Raw genomic sequence first — 22,255 nt, 5'->3', positions numbered from 1 at the left:
TTTCCACAGAAGGCAGATGGTAATTACTTCTACTTGTAGAAAAAAATTTCAGGCCAATCTGATGTTTGTTGTTTGAGATAGAGTGATTTCCCCGTTTTACGTTTGTTGTGGAATAATTATACTTTTTTGTGTAATAAACTTATCACTATTTTTTTAAAATTAATGGCACAACTCATCAAGCTGAAATTTTCACAGAAGGCAGTTGGTAGTGACCTCTACTTGTAGAAAAAATTTCAGGACAATCTAATGCTTGTTGTTTGAGATAGAGTGATTTCCCCGTTTTACGTTTGTTGTGGAATAATTATACTTTTTTGTGTAATAAACCTATCACTATTTTTTAAAAATTAACGGCACAACAAATCAAGCTGAAATTTTCACAGAAGGCAGTTGGTAGTGACCTCTACTTGTAGAAAAAATTTCAGGACAATCTAATGCTTGTTGTTTGAGATAGAGTGATTTCCCCGTTTTACGTTTTTTGTGGAATAATTATACTTTTTTGTGTAATAAACCTATCACTATTTTTTAAAAATTAACGGCACAACTCATCAAGCTGAAATTTTCACAGAAGACAGTTGGTAATGACTTCTACTTGTAGAAAAAATTTCAGGCCAATCTGATGTTTGTTGTTTGAGATAGAGTGATTTCCCCGTTTTACGTTTGTTGTGGAATAATTATACTTTTTTGTGTAATAAACCTATCACTATTTTTTAAAAATTAACGGCACATCTCATCAAGCTGAAATTTCCACAGAAGGCAGATGGTAATTACTTCTACTTGTAGAAAAAATTTCAGGCCAATCTGATGTTTGTTGTTTGAGATAGAGTGATTTCCCCGTTTAACGTTTGTGTTGGAATAATTATACTTTTTTGTGTAATAAACCTATCACTATTTTGTTTAAATTAACGGCACAACTCATCAAGCTGAAATTTTCTCTGAAGGCAGATGGTAATGACATCTACTTGTAGAAAAAATTTCAGGCCAATCTGATGTTTGTTGTTTGAGATAGAGTGATTTCCCCGTTTTACGTTTGTTGTGGAATAATTATACTTTTTTCTGTAATAAACTTATCACTATTTTTTTAAATTAACGGCACAACTCATCAAGCTGAAATTTGTACAGCAGGCAGTTGGTCATGACTTCTACTTGTAGAAAAAATTTCAGGCCAATCTGATGTTTGTTGTTTGAGATAGAGTGATTTCCCCGTTTTACGTTTGTTGTGGAATAATTATACTTTTTTGGTGTAATAAACTTATCACTATTTTTTAAAAATTAATGGCACAACTTATCAAGCTGAAATTTTTATAGAAGGCAGTTGGTAATGACATCTACTTGTAGAAAAAATTTCAGGCCAATCTGACGGTTGGGGTTAGAGATAGAGTGATTTCCCCGGTTTACTTTTGTTGTGGAAAAAAATAATTGAAGATTTTTAACAAAAGAAAAGCAGTCTTCATATAGGACATTAAAAACCATCTCGGATTGTTGGTTGTTCTTAGTAACGTTCAACCTGCTTGCAAACGGGGTGATTGGGTTTAGAATCGAAAAAAAAATCGGCGTAGAAACTACCTTATTAAAAAGGGGAAGCCTGGCTCAAAGTTTCCCCATGAGACACGGCAATGAGTCTTAACACCTGAAATCTGATGTCTGTGTTAGGGAATCCAAACTTTTTTTTTTTTTTTTTTTTGCGCTTTGTAGTGACTACTCCATAATGGTTGAGTTTGCAATAATTTCTACTTGTAGAAACAATTTCAGGCCAATCTGAAGGTTGGGGTTAGAGATAGAGCGATTTGCCTGTTTTACTGTTGTGTAATAAATCTATTACGATTTTTTTTAATTAACGGCACAACAAATCAAGCTGAAATTTTCACAGAAGGCAGTTGGTAGTGACCTCTACTTGTAGAAAATCACCAATGAGCTGGCTCTCATACAGACAAGCTAAGTTTATTTTCACTCCGTTTTAATCGTCCAATTTTACTGTTGTTTTGATTTTAACCAGTGAACCGTAGTGTTTTATTTAACTTGTAGTTATTAATCGCTGTAATTAGCGTTGATCCAAAAGGTGTTTTTTACGCGATAAACGGCGTGAGTGCTTTTTACGAAAAAAAATTTCGCGAAATTCCCCCCTTTTGTCCGCTTAGGGGCGAGGGGGAAGAGTGATTTTTCGCTATCGAAGAAGCGATTAGTAAGTGTTTTACAGTGTCCAACTCCGTCTAGTGCGTCTACTAGGCGTTGAGTATTAGTATTTTTGCATGTGCCTAACGTGAATCCGGAAAAGCTGCAGAGGAAAAACCGGAAGAAAAGGCCGAAAAACAAACCCCTTTCGACCTGCTGGAACGGGCGAGGGGGTTTATCATTTGTGAAGTGAACTCTAATTGCGTTGTTTCGAAGCCCACATACCCCTACGGAGGTTTGGGGCAAATATTGGGCTCATCCCATACAAAGTGATAGTGGTGGTTGGTGAATAGGGCCCGTTCGTCCGTCTCGGCCCGGCTTCACATCCACCAAAGAAATCCCGTTCGTGTGTGTACAGTGCTGTGGTATTTTAAGAGTTGAGCCTCTCTCCTCTCACCACACGGGCTATTAGTATCGGTGCTTTGATTGCGGTGGCCCTAGTGGGCGATTTAATTCGAAAAACTTTCCTCTGGGACCAGTGAAGTGATTTTTGTCGTCTGACCGCGATATATATCGCTGTCAATTCATCGCTGCAGCGCTTTTCACCGAAACGTCATCAGAAGCCAGGTGAGCTGCTAGAGATTTTTATTTGGGAGGCTGGGTTGGGGTCGCCCTAATGGCGACTTCTATGGGGGGCCCTCCATCATGGGGGGACCAACCGGATCCGGGTGGCGGCTATCGACACGGCGTAGGAGGACGTAATGGAGCAAGGTTACCACCCTTTATGGACCCGCAGGGGAATTACGGTACGGTGCAAATCCTACGTCTGCAAGGGCTAGGAGATCCACGTCAAAAATTGCCGAATCGACCTTTTGATATTCGCAGGGATGTACAGCGTATTGCAGGAGGACAAATAGAAGGTGCTTTCAAAGAGGCGCAAGGAGCCACCTACGCACTGAAGGTTAGGAGTGCTCACCAATACGAAAGGCTGCTGCAGATGAAGCAACTTAAATGCGGTATGAAAGTTGAGGTGATACCCCATCCCTCGCTCAACTCTACGAGATGCGTAGTAAGCTGCCGTGATGTGGTCGATGATACCGAAAATTTTCTGCTCCAGGACCTAAGCGAACAAGGTGTCAAAGACGTCCGACGAATCACGCGCAGGGCTAACGGCGGTAGGGTGAACACACCAACCCTCATACTCACATGTGAGGGCACGTGCTTCCCCGAATACATCGATTTTGGTTTCCTCCGTTGTCGTACCCGGCCATATTATCCGTCGCCCATGCAATGTTTCAACTGCTGGGCCTTCGGACATACACGAATGCGCTGTAGGTCAGCCAAGCCGATCTGTGGGAAGTGTTCCGGCGATCATCCGATCGCTGAGGACAGATCGTGCAACAACCCAAAGTTCTGTCCCCGTTGCAAAACTGATGAGCACTCAATATCCGACCGAGCATGCCCGAGTTATTGCAGGGAAAACGATATACAGAAGCTCAAGGTGGACAGAGATCTGTCATATCCTGAGGCGAGAAGGTTATATGACCAAAGCCATGGGGCTACCTCCTTTTCGGGTGTCGCCTCGGCCAGCCTGGAGGGAACTCTAGCAGAAATGAGCAGAAAAATCGAAGACCTTGCCAATGCGGTTCGTGACAGGGACACGGAGATCGCCCAGCTCAAGGCTGCGCTTGCTATAAGGAATTCTGACAACTCCAATAACACGATTGACACCCCACCTGCTAACCCGCCACTAGAGAATTTTTTCGCAATGATGCAGCAACAGATGCTGCAGATGAACGATAACTTTCAGCAGTCCATCAAGGCCCTCGTGGCCACCCAGATTACCACTCAAACAAAACTACAACAGATTGAGGCAGCCATGAAAACGTCCGGTCGGTCCCCTCCGGTACCGGCTCCCCAGAGACCGCTATCGCAAAGGCCGAAGGCCACATCCGCTCCGTTGCAAGTAGCAACGGGCAGTAAAAAGATTATAAATACGTTTACCGAAAAACCCAGCACCAAATCAAGCGTAGGAAAGAAAATTGTAACCACCGCATATGTGCCCACCTCGGAAACCAAAACCGCCGAACCGGGCACACCTACGGCTAAGACTCCTGTTACAGTCTCCTCGCCAGTCACACCCAGAAATTCACTGGATTTCAACCTGGTTGAAGTGATTGACGTCACCAGCGATAGATCCACATCACCGGGGAACGCCAGTGACAGGACGATCACCCCTGACTTCAGTCCGAACCCAAATGCCAGAGTCGATACGCCGCTACCAATTACCAACACGCCAAAATCCTCCAAACGACCGAGTAACGTTCTCAGCCCTCCGATACGGCCACTCCACATAACCCAGCCTCCCATGATACCGAAGTCTCTTCGGTTATCTCCGGAACCACCTGATACCGTTTGAACGGAAGTTGCTGCTTCCGTTCAACGGCCACCGACCACCGCCTGACACTGGATATCTCTAATGGCCATTCGAACACCTAAATCACCGCAAGCTACGAACCACCACGAAACTAGTTCGACTTCTGTCCCGGGCAACCGAGGCACCGTTGAACTGGAAGCCAAAACTCCACCGGAATCTTCGGACAATCCTCCGCACCCGAACAGATCGAATGAAAACCATAGTGCCTCAAGTACACGGGGCACCTGCAGTGCGGACGTCATTCCCACACCGGTACTGCTGGACCACCCCTGTGGCTCGTGGACGAAGAACCCAAAGAAGAACCCAGTGATAGCCCCCGGCAGTCGGGGCCCCGTTGGTGCGGAAGCCTTTCCCACACCGGAACTAACGGTAACCCCCCGGTACCGGATGGAAACTGGAAGAGGGACGGACAAGGGTGGAAACACCTATTCCCCTAAGGATCAAGAAGAAACGAAGCATCATCAAGATATCGGGACGGACAAGGGATGCTACGCCCATTCCCCGAAGGACTCCGAGGGACGCAAGCCACTGAACACGTCGTTTGACATCTCTTCTTCCGTTGCTGGGACATCCCTGCCTTGGTTGGGTGGAATACCTCCATCTGTTCCTGGTGGGGCTCTGTCTCATGCAACATTGAAAATGACCGTATCGGAGCTCATCAGCATCAACACCACCTGTACGCCAAATGCAATCATCGATCCCAACACCGTTGGGACATCCCTGCCCTGGGTTGGCGGAATGCCTCCGCCTGCCCCTGGTAGGGATCTGTTTCATTCTGGACCCAACAAACCGTTCAATGTAGTTTTCACGACCGACGAAAAGCCCTCACCTCCCCTTGGTGGAATTCGATCCCAATCGACACGGTTTTCAACCACTGAACCGGAGCCAAGCAGGGTTACCCGCTCACAACCAGCTAATGACTTCGCTGACGGGATCAATCATCCGCAAACTTGCCTAAATGTACGTCCTCCCGTTGGATCACCCCTGCCTTTGATGGGTGGAATACTTCCGCCTGTCCTGGGTGGGGCAATGTTTCATTCGGTCTGCTGCTCGAGCCCACTGGCGGTTATTTCCGCTGTGTCATCTCCGTCTTGGTTGGATGGAACGCCTCTATTCAATCCAGATGGACCTCTGACTGACGTGGATCCCACGGCCGATGAAATCGACGTCACCAGTCGCATGAACGTATCCAGCGGCATACATCACGATAGCATCAACATTCCCCTAGATGCACGGTCCAATGCGAAGAAATATGACCAATGGAAGGCCAGCTTTCTCCCACACTGGGCACCTACTGCCTGCTCGTCATTCGACCTGCCCGACATTAATGCAGCACCAATACCCAGCCAAAACGTACGTCCTCCCGTTGGATCACCCCTGCCTTTGATGGGTGGAATACTTCCGCCTGTCCTGGGTGGGGCAATGTTCCATTCGGTCTGCTACTCGAGCCCACCGATGGTTATCTCCCCTGTGCCATCTCCGTCTTGGTTGAATGGAACACATCTATTCAATCTTGATGAAGCCCTGACTGACACGGATCCCACGGCCGATGAAATCGACGTCACCAGTCCCATGAACGCACCCAGCGCGTCGTTCGATCTGCCTGACACTACCGTTGTACTAATACCCTCGCTCGCTGCAACGGCACCAACGACTGCGACCTTTGTGGGAATTACACCTGGGTTGGCACCCTCAGTAAGAGCCAACACCACACTCGTCGGCAATCATCAACACCGAAACCGGAACATTACGTCCAATGGACCAAGCAGACGTGCAACGGAAAATGCTTTTCTGGCTATCCAGTGGAATATTAATGGGTTCCAAAACAACATCAGCGATCTGGAGATTATGGTTAGGGATCATTCCCCAGCCATTCTGGCTATCCAGGAGGTACACAAATCCAGCGTCATCAGGATGAATCGGTCACTGTCTGGGCAATACCGATGGATCCTCAAGAAAGGAATCAACATCTACCACTCCGTCGCCATCGGGATTAGATCATCTCTTCCATTTGTCAGGATCACCACACCAGCTGACTTGCCAATAGTAGCTGCAAAAATACGCTGTCCGATCGTTGCCACGGCCATCTCGATCTATCTGCCCTGCCAGAAGATTTCAGACCTTCGAAACCGCCTGGCAAAATTCCTTGACACCCTGGAAGGCCCTCTCATTCTGATGGGAGACGTCAATGCTCACCATCAAGCATGGGGACGACACCCAACGAATAAAAGAGGAAGCATCATCATGGATATCGCCGAATCCAGGAATCTCATCCTGCTAAACGACGGGTCCAACACGTTCGCCCGTGGCCGAATGTCAACGGTTGACGTCACGTTCGCTAGTGCCAGTATCATACACCGATTACTGTGGATGGTGAACGATGACCCGAGGGGCAGCGACCACTACCCGATTAGTATACAGCTTGATGAATGCCCACCCGAAATATCGCGAAGACCCCGCTGGATCTATAAGCAGGCCGACTGGGAGGCCTACCAGATCGCTATTGAGGAAAACTGTCGGCTCAATTACCACCACACCATAAGCGACTTCACTAAGATGATGTTCGATACCGCTTCGAAAACCATCCCAAGAACAAGCGCGACTCCGGGGAAAAAGGCCCTTCATTGGTGGTCCCCAAGTGTCAAAGCGGCCATTAAAGCCAGGAGAAAGGCACTTCGGGCAGCCAAGAAACTTCCTGCCAACCATCCGGACAAGGAAACAGCACTACAACACTACCGAACGAAGAGAAATGACTGCAGGGATATCATCCGTGAAGCTAAAAAGGGGAGCTGGGAGTCCTTCCTAGACGAGGTTAACCCCAGCCAAACAACAGCTGACCTCTGGAGCAAAGTCAATGCGATAAGCGGTAAAAGGAGAGCCCGTGGTATCGCCATCGAGCACGACGGAACGACCACACGAAATCCAGCTGAAATCGTCGACATTCTCGGCAGCTACTTCGCGTCACTGTCATCGATCGACAGGTACGACCCAGCATTCCGCCGGAAGAATTGCCCGACTATCCACTCCATAGGAAACATCCCGATCCCGAATGACAGCGACAACCTGGACATCAATCGACCCTTCCGCATGGATGAACTCGCCCTTGCTTTATCTAAAGCTAGAGGCGCATCTGCTGGACCTGATGAAGTGGGATATCCTCTCTTTCGATACCTCCCTATCGGGGAGCAGGCTAGGATGCTAGAGTTGGTGAACCAGGAATGGATGGGTGACACTTTCCCCGACCAGTGGAAACACAGCTTGATCGTCCCAATCCCCAAACCGAACTCCACAGGGCACGAGGTGGACAAATTTAGACCCATTTCGTTGACCTGCTGTGCGTCTAAGCTGGTTGAAAGAATGTTAAACAGGAGATTGATCCTGTACCTGGAGGAAGGGAAACACCTGGACCACCGACAGCATGCTTTTAGACCAGGTCACGGAACCAGCACATACCTCGGCTCCCTCAGCGAAGCTTTATCGTCAATGTCCGCAAATAACCATCACGCTGAATTGGTTGCGCTTGACCTATCGAAGGCCTACAACCGGGCATGGATGCCAGGTGTTTTGGACCAGTTGATAGCCTGGGGTCTAAAAGGACACGTGTTGAAGTTCATCCAGAACTTCCTCTCGCACCGGACCTTCCAGGTTGTCCTGGGGAACTGCCGATCCAAGATTTTCGACGAGGAGACTGGCGTACCGCAAGGGTCGGTGATAGCGGTCACCCTCTTTCTCGTTAGGATGAATGGGGTATTCACGAGGTTGCCGGTCGGAATATTCATTTTCGTGTATGCAGACGACATCGTCCTTATGGCAATTAAGGAGACTGTCAAAGCGCTTCGAAGAAAAATTATTCAAGCCACGGCCTACATCTCGAATTGGGCATCAAACGCGGGATTCCAGATGTCCGCAGCAAAAAGTGGGTACACTCATATTTGCCCGTCCAATCACCGGATCCTCAGCACGAAGATCAGCATCCAGGACGAGGTAATTCCGTTCAGAAAAACCCTTCGGATACTTGGTGTGCATTTCGACCGCTCTCTTACGTTCAACACGCACCTGAACGAGGTAAAGAGTGCTTGCAAACAGCGCCTAAACATCCTGAGGACACTAGCAGGTCGACATCCTAACGCCAACCGGACCTCACGCTTCAATGTTGCGAAGGCTATAGTAAACTCGCGGCTGACCTACGGCATCGAGGCTACGTACCTTGCCAAACCACGCCTGGTGGAAAGGCTTACACCAGTCTACCAGCAAGCACTTCGGATTTCTTCCGGACTCCTTCCTGGTACCCCCGGGATCGCCGCCTGCATCGAGGGAGGAGTACTCCCCTTCGACCGCCTGATTACCGCGACTATATGCAAACGCGCCATCGGGCTGAATGAGATAACGTCAGGTACAGACGAGGAAGGTTCCCTCCTAAAGGAGGCCAACAAGTTCCTCAGGGAAATCTCCAACCGAGCTCTCCCCCCAGTGTGCAAGACACATTGGGTTGGAGCCAGAGGCTGGAACAAACCGCCAATTAAGACCGACCACACCATCAAACGGCACTTCAAGGCTGGTTCCAATCCCTCTGCGGTAAATCAGGCGGTATTGGATTTGCAGAGAAGGACGTACGCTGGATACGCCATCCGTTACTCGGACGGTTCCGTAGCCCAGAAAAGGGTGGGCATCGGCATCTCCGGTGACCACCTAAAGGAGTGTCATAGGCTCCCGGATGAGTGCTCTATTTTTTCCGCCGAGGCAGCCGCAGCCTTTATCGCAGTTACTACCCCGGATACACGGCCAATCGCACTTTTCACAGACTCTGCTAGTGTAGTCACTGCACTTGAATCCGCAACCAGCAGGCACCCCTGGATACAGGCCATCCAAGAGTACGCACCACCCAACACGGTATTCATTTGGTTGCCTGGACATTGCGGTGTAAAAGGGAATGAGGAAGCTGATCATCTCGCCGGAACAGGCCGTCGTATGACCAAATATACCCGGAAGGTCCCCGGGCAGGATCTGAAGAAGTGGGTCACCAAGACCGTAGACCAATCCTGGAGCCGGGACTGGCTCGCCGGAAGTATACTGTTTATACGGAAGATAAAAGGGGACACCAGCAGATGGGAGGATACACCCCTCCACCGTGAGCAGGTTGTTTTATCGCGACTCCGGTCCGGCCACACAAACGTCTCCCACAACTATAAGGGGGACGGACCCTTCCGGAGGATATGCGACCACTGCCGCATCCCACAGACCGTCGAGCACTTCATCTGCATATGCCCGAAATACGATGGGACCAGGAGAAGCTACGACATTTCCGGCAGCATCCGGGATGTCCTCTCCGATGATCCCGTTCGGACTGCTACGCTGTTTATCTTCCTGAAGGAAACCGGACTCTTCAATATGATCTAAACTACTCGACCCACGCAACCCTCAATGACTAGCTCCAACTACCGGCATACACGATACGTTTCAACCCTGAACCCTGATGACAACTTACCGCAATCCAATTGGAAGTCCAACTGAATTAACGCAGATGTACCACGCCAGTTCTTATTTTAATATGTCCTTTATGTTTATACTGATTTGTGTTTTATGTTAATGGTGTTAATGGTTATACAAACACTGTAGCAGCTCTTACAAACCTTTTGGAACTCCCTTCTGGAGTTCCCAAGGCGAACCAGCCAATGGCTGAAAGCCTTGTAAATAAAGGAAAAAAAAAAAAAAAAAAACTTGTAGAAAAAATTTCAGGACAATCTAATGCTTGTTGTTTGAGATAGAGTGATTTCCCCGTTTTACGTTTTTTGTGGAATAATTATACTTTTTTGTGTAATAAACCTATCACTATTTTTTAAAAATTAACGGCACATCTCATCAAGCTGAAATTTCCACAGAAGGCAGATGGTAATGACTTCTACTTGTAGAAAAAAATTTCAGGCCAATCTGATGTTTGTTGTTTGAGATAGAGTGATTTCCCCGTTTTACGTTTGTTGTGGAATAATTATACTTTTTTCTGTAATAAACCTATCACTATTTTTTAAAAATTAACGGCACAACTCATCAAGCTGAAATTTTCTCTGAAGGCAGATGGTAATGACTTCTACTTGTAGAAAAAAATTTCAGGCCAATCTGATGTTTGTTGTTTGAGATAGAGTGATTTCCCCGTTTAACGTTTGTTGTGGAATAATTATACTTTTTTCTGTAATAAACATATCACTATTTTTTTTAAATTAACGGCACAACTCATCAAGCTGAAATTTTTACAGCAGGCAGTTGGTAATGACTTCTCTTTGTAGAAAAATTTTCAGGCCAATCTGATGTTTGTTGTTTGAGATAGAGTGATTTCCCCGTTTTACGTTTGTTGTGGAATAATTATACTTTTTTCTGTAATAAACATATCACTATTTTTTTTAAATTAACGGCACAACTCATCAAGCTGAAATTTTTACAGCAGGCAGTTGGTAATGACTTCTCTTTGTAGAAAAATTTTCAGGCCAATCTGATGTTTGTTGTTTGAGATAGAGTGATTTCCCCGTTTTACGTTTGTTGTGGAATAATTATACTTTTTTCTGTAATAAACTTATCACTATTTTTTAAAAATTAACGGCTCAACTCATCAAGCTGAAATTTCCACAGAAGACAGTTGGTAATGACTTCTACTTGTAGAAAAAATTTCAGGCCAATCTGATGTTTGTTGTTTGAGATAGAGTGATTTCCCCGTTTTACGTTTTTTGTGGAATAATTATACTTTTTTGTGTAATAAACCTATCACTATTTTTTAAAAATTAACGGCACATCTCATCAAGCTGAAATTTCCACAGAAGGCAGATGGTAATGACTTCTACTTGTAGAAAAAAATTTCAGGCCAATCTGATGTTTGTTGTTTGAGATAGAGTGATTTCCCCGTTTTACGTTTGTTGTGGAATAATTATACTTTTTTCTGTAATAAACCTATCACTATTTTTTAAAAATTAACGGCACAACTCATCAAGCTGAAATTTTCTCTGAAGGCAGATGGTAATGACTTCTACTTGTAGAAAAAAATTTCAGGCCAATCTGATGTTTGTTGTTTGAGATAGAGTGATTTCCCCGTTTAACGTTTGTTGTGGAATAATTATACTTTTTTGTGTAATAAACCTATCACTATTTTTTAAAAATTAACGGCACAACTCATCAAGCTGAAATTTTCTCTGAAGGCAGATGGTAATGACTTCTACTTGTAGAAAAAAATTTCAGGCCAATCTGATGTTTGTTGTTTGAGATAGAGTGATTTCCCCGTTTTACGTTTGTTGTGGAATAATTATACTTTTTTCTGTAATAAACATATCACTATTTTTTTTAAATTAACGGCACAACTCATCAAGCTGAAATTTTTACAGCAGGCAGTTGGTAATGACTTCTCTTTGTAGAAAAATTTTCAGGCCAATCTGATGTTTGTTGTTTGAGATAGAGTGATTTCCCCGTTTTACGTTTGTTGTGGAATAATTATACTTTTTTCTGTAATAAACTTATCACTATTTTTTAAAAATTAACGGCTCAACTCATCAAGCTGAAATTTCCACAGAAGACAGTTGGTAATGACTTCTACTTGTAGAAAAAATTTCAGGCCAATCTGATGTTTGTTGTTTGAGATAGAGTGATTTCCCCGTTTTACGTTTTTTGTGGAATAATTATACTTTTTTGTGTAATAAACCTATCACTATTTTTTAAAAATTAACGGCACATCTCATCAAGCTGAAATTTCCACAGAAGGCAGATGGTAATTACTTCTACTTGTAGAAAAAATTTCAGGCCAATCTGATGTTTGTTGTTTGAGATAGAGTGATTTCCCCGTTTAACGTTTGTTGTGGAATAATTATACTTTTTTGTGTAATAAACCTATCACTATTTTTAAAAAATTAACGGCACAACTCATCAAGCTGAAATTTTCTCTGAAGGCAGATGGTAGTTACTTCTACTTGTAGAAAAAATTTCAGGCCAATCTGATGTTTGTTGTTTGAGATAGAGTGATTTCCCCGTTTAACGTTTGTTGTGGAATAATTATACTTTTTTGTGTAATAAACCTATCACTATTTTTTTAAAATTAACGGCACAACTCATCAAGCTGAAATTTTCTCTGAAGGCAGATGGTAGTTACTTCTACTTGTAGAAAAAATTTCAGGCCAATCTGATGTTTGTTGTTTGAGATAGAGTGATTTCCCCGTTTAACGTTTGTTGTGGAATAATTATACTTTTTTGTGTAATAAACCTATCACTATTTTTTAAAAATTAACGGCACAACTCATCAAGCTGAAATTTTCTCTGAAGGCAGATGGTAGTTACTTCTACTTGTAGAAAAAATTTCAGGCCAATCTGATGTTTGTTGTTTGAGATAGAGTGATTTCCCCGTTTAACGTTTGTTGTGGAATAATTATACTTTTTTGTGTAATAAACCTATCACTATTTTTTAAAAATTAACGGCACAACTCATCAAGCTGAAATTTTCTCTGAAGGCAGATGGTAATGACTTCTACTTGTAGAAAAAATTTCAGGCCAATCTGATGTTTGTTGTTTGAGATAGAGTGATTTCCCCGTTTTACGTTTGTTGTGGAATAATTATACTTTTTTCTGTAATAAACATATCACTATTTTTTTTTAAATTAACGGCACAACTCATCAAGCTGAAATTTTTACAGCAGGCAGTTGGTAATGACTTCTCTTTGTAGAAAAATTTTCAGGCCAATCTGATGTTTGTTGTTTGAGATAGAGTGATTTCCCCGTTTTACGTTTGTTGTGGAATAATTATACTTTTTTCTGTAATAAACTTATCACTATTTTTTAAAAATTAACGGCTCAACTCATCAAGCTGAAATTTCCACAGAAGACAGTTGGTAATGACTTCTACTTGTAGAAAAAATTTCAGGCCAATCTGATGTTTGTTGTTTGAGATAGAGTGATTTCCCCGTTTTACGTTTTTTGTGGAATAATTATACTTTTTTGTGTAATAAACCTATCACTATTTTTTTTAAATTAACGGCACATCTCATCAAGCTGAAATTTCCACAGAAGGCAGATGGTAATGACTTCTACTTGTAGAAAAAATTTCAGGCCAATCTGATGTTTGTTGTTTGAGATAGAGTGATTTCCCCGTTTAACGTTTGTTGTGGAATAATTATACTTTTTTGTGTAATAAACCTATCACTATTTTTAAAAAATTAACGGCACAACTCATCAAGCTGAAATTTTCTCTGAAGGCAGATGGTAGTTACTTCTACTTGTAGAAAAAATTTCAGGCCAATCTGATGTTTGTTGTTTGAGATAGAGTGATTTCCCCGTTTAACGTTTGTTGTGGAATAATTATACTTTTTTGTGTAATAAACCTATCACTATTTTTTTAAAATTAACGGCACAACTCATCAAGCTGAAATTTTCTCTGAAGGCAGATGGTAATGACTTCTACTTGTAGAAAAAAATTTCAGGCCAATCTGATGTTTGTTGTTTGAGATAGAGTGATTTCCCCGTTTTACGTTTGTTGTGGAATAATTATACTTTTTTCTGTAATAAACCTATCACTATTTTTTAAAAATTAACGGCACAACTCATCAAGCTGAAATTTTCTCTGAAGGCAGATGGTAGTTACTTCTACTTGTAGAAAAAATTTCAGGCCAATCTGATGTTTGTTGTTTGAGATAGAGTGATTTCCCCGTTTAACGTTTGTTGTGGAATAATTATACTTTTTTGTGTAATAAACCTATCACTATTTTTTAAAAATTAACGGCACAACTCATCAAGCTGAAATTTTCTCTGAAGGCAGATGGTAATGACTTCTACTTGTAGAAAAAATTTCAGGCCAATCTGATGTTTGTTGTTTGAGATAGAGTGATTTCCCCGTTTTACGTTTGTTGTGGAATAATTATACTTTTTTGTGTAATAAACCTATCACTATTTTTTAAAAATTAACGGCACATCTCATCAAGCTGAAATTTCCACAGAAGGCAGATGGTAATTACTTCTACTTGTAGAAAAAATTTCAGGCCAATCTGATGTTTGTTGTTTGAGATAGAGTGATTTCCCCGTTTAACGTTTGTTGTGGAATAATTATACTTTTTTGTGTAATAAACCTATCACTATTTTTTTTAAATTAACGGCACAACTCATCAAGCTGAAATTTTCTCTGAAGGCAGATGGTAATGACATCTACTTGTAGAAAAAATTTCAGGCCAATCTGATGTTTGTTGTTTGAGATAGAGTGATTTCCCCGTTTTACGTTTGTTGTGGAATAATTATACTTTTTTCTGTAATAAACTTATCACTATTTTTTTTAAATTAACGGCACAACTCATCAAGCTGAAATTTGTACAGCAGGCAGTTGGTCATGACTTCTACTTGTAGAAAAAATTTCAGGCCAATCTGATGTTTGTTGTTTGAGATAGAGTGATTTCCCCGTTTTACGTTTGTTGTGGAATAATTATACTTTTTTGGTGTAATAAACTTATCACTATTTTTTAAAAATTAATGGCACAACTTATCAAGCTGAAATTTTTATAGAAGGCAGTTGGTAATGACATCTACTTGTAGAAAAAATTTCAGGCCAATCTGACGGTTGGGGTTAGAGATAGAGTGATTTCCCCGGTTTACTTTTGTTGTGGAAAAAAATAATTGAAGATTTTTAACAAAAGAAAAGCAGTCTTCATATAGGACATTAAAAACCATCTCGGATTGTTGGTTGTTCTTAGTAACGTTCAACCTGCTTGCAAACGGGGTGATTGGGTTTAGAATCGAAAAAAAAATCGGCGTAGAAACTACCTTATTAAAAAGGGGAAGCCTGGCTCAAAGTTTCCCCATGAGACACGGCAATGAGTCTTAACACCTGAAATCTGATGTCTGTGTTAGGGAATCCAAACTTTTTTTTTTTTTTTTTTTTTTGCGCTTTGTAGTGACTACTCCATAATGGTTGAGTTTGCAATAATTTCTACTTGTAGAAACAATTTCAGGCCAATCTGAAGGTTGGGGTTAGAGATAGAGCGATTTGCCTGTTTTACTGTTGTGTAATAAATCTATTACGATTTTTTTTAATTAACGGCACAACAAATCAAGCTGAAATTTTCACAGAAGGCAGTTGGTAGTGACCTCTACTTGTAGAAAAAATTTCAGGACAATCTAATGCTTGTTGTTTGAGATAGAGTGATTTCCCCGTTTTACGTTTTTTGTGGAATAATTATACTTTTTTGTGTAATAAACCTATCACTATTTTTTTTTTAAATTAACGGCACAACTCATCAAGCTGAAATTTTCACAGAAGACAGTTGGTAATGACTTCTACTTGTAGAAAAAATTTCAGGCCAATCTGATGTTTGTTGTTTGAGATAGAGTGATTTCCCCGTTTAACGTTTGTTGTGGAATAATTATACTTTTTTGTGTAATAAACCTATCACTATTTTTTAAAAATTAACGGCACAACTCATCAAGCTGAAATTTTCACAGAAGACAGTTGGTAATGACTTCTACTTGTAGAAAAAATTTCAGGCCAATCTGATGTTTGTTGTTTGAGATAGAGTGATTTCCCCGTTTTACGTTTGTTGTGGAATAATTATACTTTTTTGTGTAATAAACCTATCACTATTTTTTAAAAATTAACGGCACAACTCATCAAGCTGAAATTTTTACAGCAGGCAGGTGGTAATGACTTCTTTTTGTAGAAAAATTTTCAGGCCAATCTGATGTTTGTTGTTTGAGATAGAGTGATTTCCCCGTTTTATATTTGTTGTGGAATAATTATACTTTTTTGTGTAATAAACCTATCACTATTTTTTAAAAATTAACGGCGCAACTCATCAAGCTGAAATTTTCTCTGAAGGCAGATGGTAATGACTTCTACTTGTAGAAAAAATTTCACGCCAATCTGATGTTTGTTGTTTGAGATAGAGTGATTTCCCCGTTTTACGTTTTTTTGTGGAATAATTATACTTTTTTGTGTAATAAACCTATCACTATTTTTTAAAAATTAACGGCACAACTCATCAAGCTGAAATTTTCTCTGAAGGCAGATGGTAATGACTTCTACTTGTAGAAAAAAATTCAGGCCAATCTGATGTTTGTTGTTTGAGATAGAGTGATTTCCCCGTTTTACGTTTGTTGTGGAATAATTATACTTTTTTCTGTAATAAACGTATCACTATTTTTTTTAAATTAACGGCACAACTCATCAAGCTGAAATTTTTACAGCAGGCAGTTGGTAATGACTTCTCTTTGTAGAAAAATTTTCAGGCCAATCTGATGTTTGTTGTTTGAGATAGAGTGATTTCCCCGTTTTACGTTTGTTGTGGAATAATTATACTTTTTTCTGTAATAAACTTATCACTATTTTTTAAAAATTAACGGCTCAACTCATCAAGCTGAAATTTCCACAGAAGACAGTTGGTAATGACTTCTACTTGTAGAAAAAATTTCAGGCCAATCTGATGTTTGTTGTTTGAGATAGAGTGATTTCCCCGTTTTACGTTTTTTGTGGAATAATTATACTTTTTTGTGTAATAAACCTATCACTATTTTTTAAAAATTAACGGCACATCTCATCAAGCTGAAATTTCCACAGAAGGCAGATGGTAATGACTTCTACTTGTAGAAAAAATTTCAGGCCAATCTGATGTTTGTTGTTTGAGATAGAGTGATTTCCCCGTTTAACGTTTGTTGTGGAATAATTATACTTTTTTGTGTAATAAACCTATCACTATTTTTAAAAAATTAACGGCACAACTCATCAAGCTGAAATTTTCTCTGAAGGCAGATGGTAGTTACTTCTACTTGTAGAAAAAATTTCAGGCCAATCTGATGTTTGTTGTTTGAGATAGAGTGATTTCCCCGTTTAACGTTTGTTGTGGAATAATTATACTTTTTTGTGTAATAAACCTATCACTATTTTTTAAAAATTAACGGCACAACTCATCAAGCTGAAATTTTCTCTGAAGCAAATATTATAAATTAACAATATGGTTCACTTCCAGAATTCCCATACATTTCTGAAAAGACGCATAAGTAATACCCTCTCCCGGTGAGGAAGGTGACTAAAAACATTCGTGGCCTTATTATTTAAGCGTGTAATCAATTCATACGTTTAGTCAAATAAAAGGTGTAGCAAACGGTATTAGCTTTCTCATGCATGTTACACGCCTACCCTGACGTCATGAAATTATACTACGTTAAGACTATAGTTGATATTAATAACGTAATAACGTAATATAATAGTGCCTAAATAACGTAATATCTGCTATAATTTGAATGTACAATAAGCTTAGAGGTAATCCAAATAAATAAAAGAAAATGCAGATTATATCTGCCATCCCTCTTTACGTACCACATTGGCAACTGACAGGAAGAAAACTTTCAACACGCTAATAATCGTTAACCCAATTTTGGGTAATAGATTAACAAGCACGGTAAGAAAAAAACACTCAAAAACACTTGAGTTCAAAAAAAGCTCAAAAACAAAAAAACATAAAAATGAATTCGATTTTCAGTTAAAAGTACTCAACCGAGTACTCAATCGTTATGTTTTCACCATTGGGAAATTTTAACTTTTTTTTTGATGAAAATCATAGCAACCTGCGCTGCCTTTGATACTGTCATTTTTGTGTGCTTCATCGCCTTCGTTCGTGCTCCATTATTGGCGTTGACGGCACCGTCGAAAAATGGTCTCTTCTAGAAATGATTGACAGTTTCTTATGGGATTTTTCGGTGAAGTGAAAGGATAGTACCAACAATCAATTCGAAACTAACGATTTGAAATTGGCTAACTACTTGACTAGCCTATTGGTCCCAAGCAAATCGATTAACGTATCCCATTCTAGTATACATAAATTTCAGTACTACACTATGTTTGTTTTGATTCACTATGAACGTTTGACAGATAAAATAAGGGGTTCGTGGATTTTCCAATGTTTCGAGGGGTGCATCGATTAGCTTGGGACCGAAGATAGTACCAGAGCTGAGCCAAAATGTTGAGCTCGTTTCTTTGGGACCTTCTGGTCTTAGAGTTACCTCTATGATACTACCATATATATACACAGATATAAGACCAGATGGTCCCGAAAAAATGTGGTCATCTTTTTGGCTCAGTTCTGGTACTATCTTCGGTCCCAAGCTAATCGATGCACCCCTCGAAACATAGGAAAATCCACGAACCCCTCATTTTATCTGAATCAAAACAAACATAGTGTAGTACTAAAATTTCGACTAGAATAGGGTACGTTAATCGATTTGCTTGGGACCAATAGGCTATTCAAGTAGTGAATCAATTTAAAATCGTTAGCGTATATACTAATCCTTGAGTTTTGTTGTTCGGATTGTAGAAGTCGGAATCTAGAAAATGCAACGAACAAATTAGACTGCTCTTGTTGAGTGACGGGTTGCGACAGAAGTTTGTCCAGGCATCCGCTTCCCTAAAATTTTGTAAACTTTGGTATGGTTTAGCTGAAATTTACTATATTTCGAAATCTGTTCACCTGAAGCATTAGTCCGGAAGACAGAAATCCTAGAAGGGCCTTCTTTCGAGCTGGAACATCCAGAAACAGCGCAAAAGGATCGACCCATAGCGTTAAAAAAAATCATTAACCAAAACGATCCAAATAGTTTAAATGTTTATAGCTAACAGAGAAATTGACAGATGTTAGCGGTACGCGGTCCATGCAAACAACACTAAATTGAGTAGAATTCACTTCTTCTACACACTATTATGATTCTACCCTGAGACTGGGTAGACGGTACCCATTCTTATGTGCAGTAAGGAGTTGGCAGAATCTGAGTAAACCAGTTTTATTACGATGAGTAAAATGTACCCAAATTCTGGGGAAATGGTTATAATCGCATGTTTAGAATTGTGCTGGTATAAAAGGGAAATTTTTTCGGTGTCCAAATATCCTACACGGTTAGAAAAAAGTACCCAAAATTAAGTTCTTTTCACTCATCTCGGCACTATAGTGCAGGAATCCAAAAGTAGGTAAAGCGGTTCAAAGTAATTTTTATATACTTGTGTGCAGTTCGCTTTCTATCCAAAAGTAAGTTAGTTGTACCCAACAGTAGGTAAATATTATTATACCCAACGTTGGGTTCCCACACTTTACTACCCCTGTTGGGTGGTTTTGCTCCTCCGTTTTTGACAACATTAGAAGGATAAAAGGAGACAAACTAGTCAACAGTAGGTAAAAACGAACTGGTCGTTGGGTACTTTTTTCTTACCATGTACAATACTGTGGACCTCCGCTAATCTGAATGACACTTCGTGCATATTAACGGGGTTTATTTTTATTTTCAACTTTTTTTAACCTTATGACCATTAGAAAGTTGAGTTTCTGGTAGCCTTATTTGCGATTTTGTTTTGATTCTGTTTTCCATTTTGCAACGTTACATTCCGCTTTATTATTTATTACGCAATTACAGCGGTAGCGCAACGGCAGCGCGAAGAGCGGAAAAGCCAATCTGAGTAAGCCTACTTGTCGGATTGAAAACTATTCAGAACAAAATTGACTCCGGCTAGGCATCTTGATGTAATTTGTGACAACTGCCAAACTGCTCATAAAGACGATAATGAATAAAAACTGAAAATGTTCATGCATTTCCAAATGGTTTCCTACCATTCCCATATATTCGAAAGTGACTGGCCCTCTGGATGTGGATGATGTCAAAAACAACAAAACATGATTTATTGAGTACATAGGACTTTACTTACTTTTGGCTTCCCACATAGTACCTAGTTGAGTTAAATAAACTTTTTTTCCTTGATTTGTTTTTCGTACTGAATACCAATGCTACCGACGCCCGAGAAGCAGCTCCCACACCCACTCTTCGTGATCAGAGATTTTGTACCTCAGAAAATCCCGGCGACGCTTAAGATATAAACTTAATTTTGACCATTTTTTTCTTACCGTGTGGTTAAATTTTACTCAACAGTAAGTTGTTTTTGATAGCCTTGTTACGCTCAATTTACAGTGTACTAGTCACCTTTCGCGTCACTAGAGCCGCTAGTGTCGGGAAAAATCGTGTCTTGGGGATAATAGAAGAGTGAACCATATTGTTAATTTATAATATTTGTCTGAAGGCAGATGGTAGTTACTTCTACTTGTAGAAAAAATTTCAGGACAATCTAATGCTTGTTGTTTGAGATAGAGTGATTTCCCCGTTTTACGTTTGTTGTGGAATAATTATACTTTTTTGTGTAATAAACCGATCACTATTGTTTAAAAATTAACGGCACATATCATCAAGCTGAAATTTCCACAGAAGGCAGATGGTAATTACTTCTACTTGTAGAAAAAATTTCAGGCCAATCTGATGTTTGTTGTTTGAGATAGAGTGATTTCCCCGTTTAACGTTTGTTGTGGAATAATTATACTTTTTTGTGTAATAAACCTATCACTATTTTTTAAAAATTAACGGCACAACTCATCAAGCTGAAATTTTCTCTGAAGGCAGATGGTAGTTACTTCTACTTGTAGAAAAAATTTCAGGCCAATCTGATGTTTGTTGTTTGAGATAGAGTGATTTCCCCGTTTAACGTTTGTTGTGGAATAATTATACTTTTTTGTGTAATAAACCTATCACTATTTTTTAAAAATTAACGGCACAACTCATCAAGCTGAAATTTTCTCTGAAGGCAGATGGTAATGACTTCTACTTGTAGAAAATTTTTCAGGCCAATCTGATGTTTGTTGTTTGAGATAGAGTGATTTCCCCGTTTTACGTTTGTTGTGGAATAATTATACTTTTTTCTGTAATAAACATATCACTATTTTTTTTAAATTAACGGCACAACTCATCAAGCTGAAATTTTTACAGCAGGCAGTTGGTAATGACTTCTCTTTGTAGAAAAAATTTCAGGCCAATCTGATGTTTGTTGTTTGAGATAGAGTGATTTCCCCGTTTTACGTTTGTTGTGGAATAATTATACTTTTTTCTGTAATAAACATATCACTATTTTTTTTAAATTAACGGCACAACTCATCAAGCTGAAATTTTTACAGCAGGCAGTTGGTAATGACTTCTCTTTGTAGAAAAATTTTCAGGCCAATCTTATGTTTGTTGTTTGAGATAGAGTGATTTCCCCGTTTTACGTTTGTTGTGGAATAATTATACTTTTTTCTGTAATAAACTTATCACTATTTTTTAAAAATTAACGGCTCAACTCATCAAGCTGAAATTTCCACAGAAGACAGTTGGTAATGACTTCTACTTGTAGAAAAAATTTCAGGCCAATCTGATGTTTGTTGTTTGAGATAGAGTGATTTCCCCGTTTTACGTTTTTTGTGGAATAATTATACTTTTTTGTGTAATAAACCTATCACTATTTTTTAAAAATTAACGGCACATCTCATCAAGCTGAAATTTCCACAGAAGGCAGATGGTAATGACTTCTACTTGTAGAAAAAATTTCAGGCCAATCTGATGTTTGTTGTTTGAGATAGAGTGATTTCCCCGTTTAACGTTTGTTGTGGAATAATTATACTTTTTTGTGTAATAAACCTATCACTATTTTTTAAAAATTAACGGCACAACTCATCAAGCTGAAATTTTCTCTGAAGGCAGATGGTAGTTACTTCTACTTGTAGAAAAAATTTCAGGCCAATCTGATGTTTGTTGTTTGAGATAGAGTGATTTCCCCGTTTTACGTTTTTTGTGGAATAATTATACTTTTTTGTGTAATAAACCTATCACTATTTTTTAAAAATTAAGGGCACATCTCATCAAGCTGAA

General features: G+C 40.2%; 1 protein-coding gene across 1 annotated transcript; it reads left to right on the top strand.

Annotated features, from left to right (window-relative positions):
* The first annotated feature begins 2,093 nt into the window (after positions 1-2,093).
* LOC135712610 (uncharacterized) lies at positions 2,094-4,528 on the top strand. The gene is made up of 2 exons (XM_065235559.1): positions 2,094-2,179; positions 2,649-4,528. Exon 2 carries the CDS (start codon positions 2,786-2,788, stop codon positions 4,526-4,528), a length of 1,743 nt encoding a protein of 580 aa, XP_065091631.1. The 5' UTR covers positions 2,094-2,179; positions 2,649-2,785.
* Positions 4,529-22,255: the final 17,727 nt, after the last annotated feature.

Source organism: Ochlerotatus camptorhynchus, unplaced genomic scaffold (assembly GCF_037179485.1).
Source record: "Ochlerotatus camptorhynchus isolate MF236.1 unplaced genomic scaffold, CSIRO-AGI_Acam_v1.1 ptg000494l, whole genome shotgun sequence".
Taxonomy (NCBI): domain Eukaryota; kingdom Metazoa; phylum Arthropoda; class Insecta; order Diptera; family Culicidae; genus Ochlerotatus; species Ochlerotatus camptorhynchus.
This window is presented reverse-complemented; position numbering and strand designations above follow the sequence as displayed.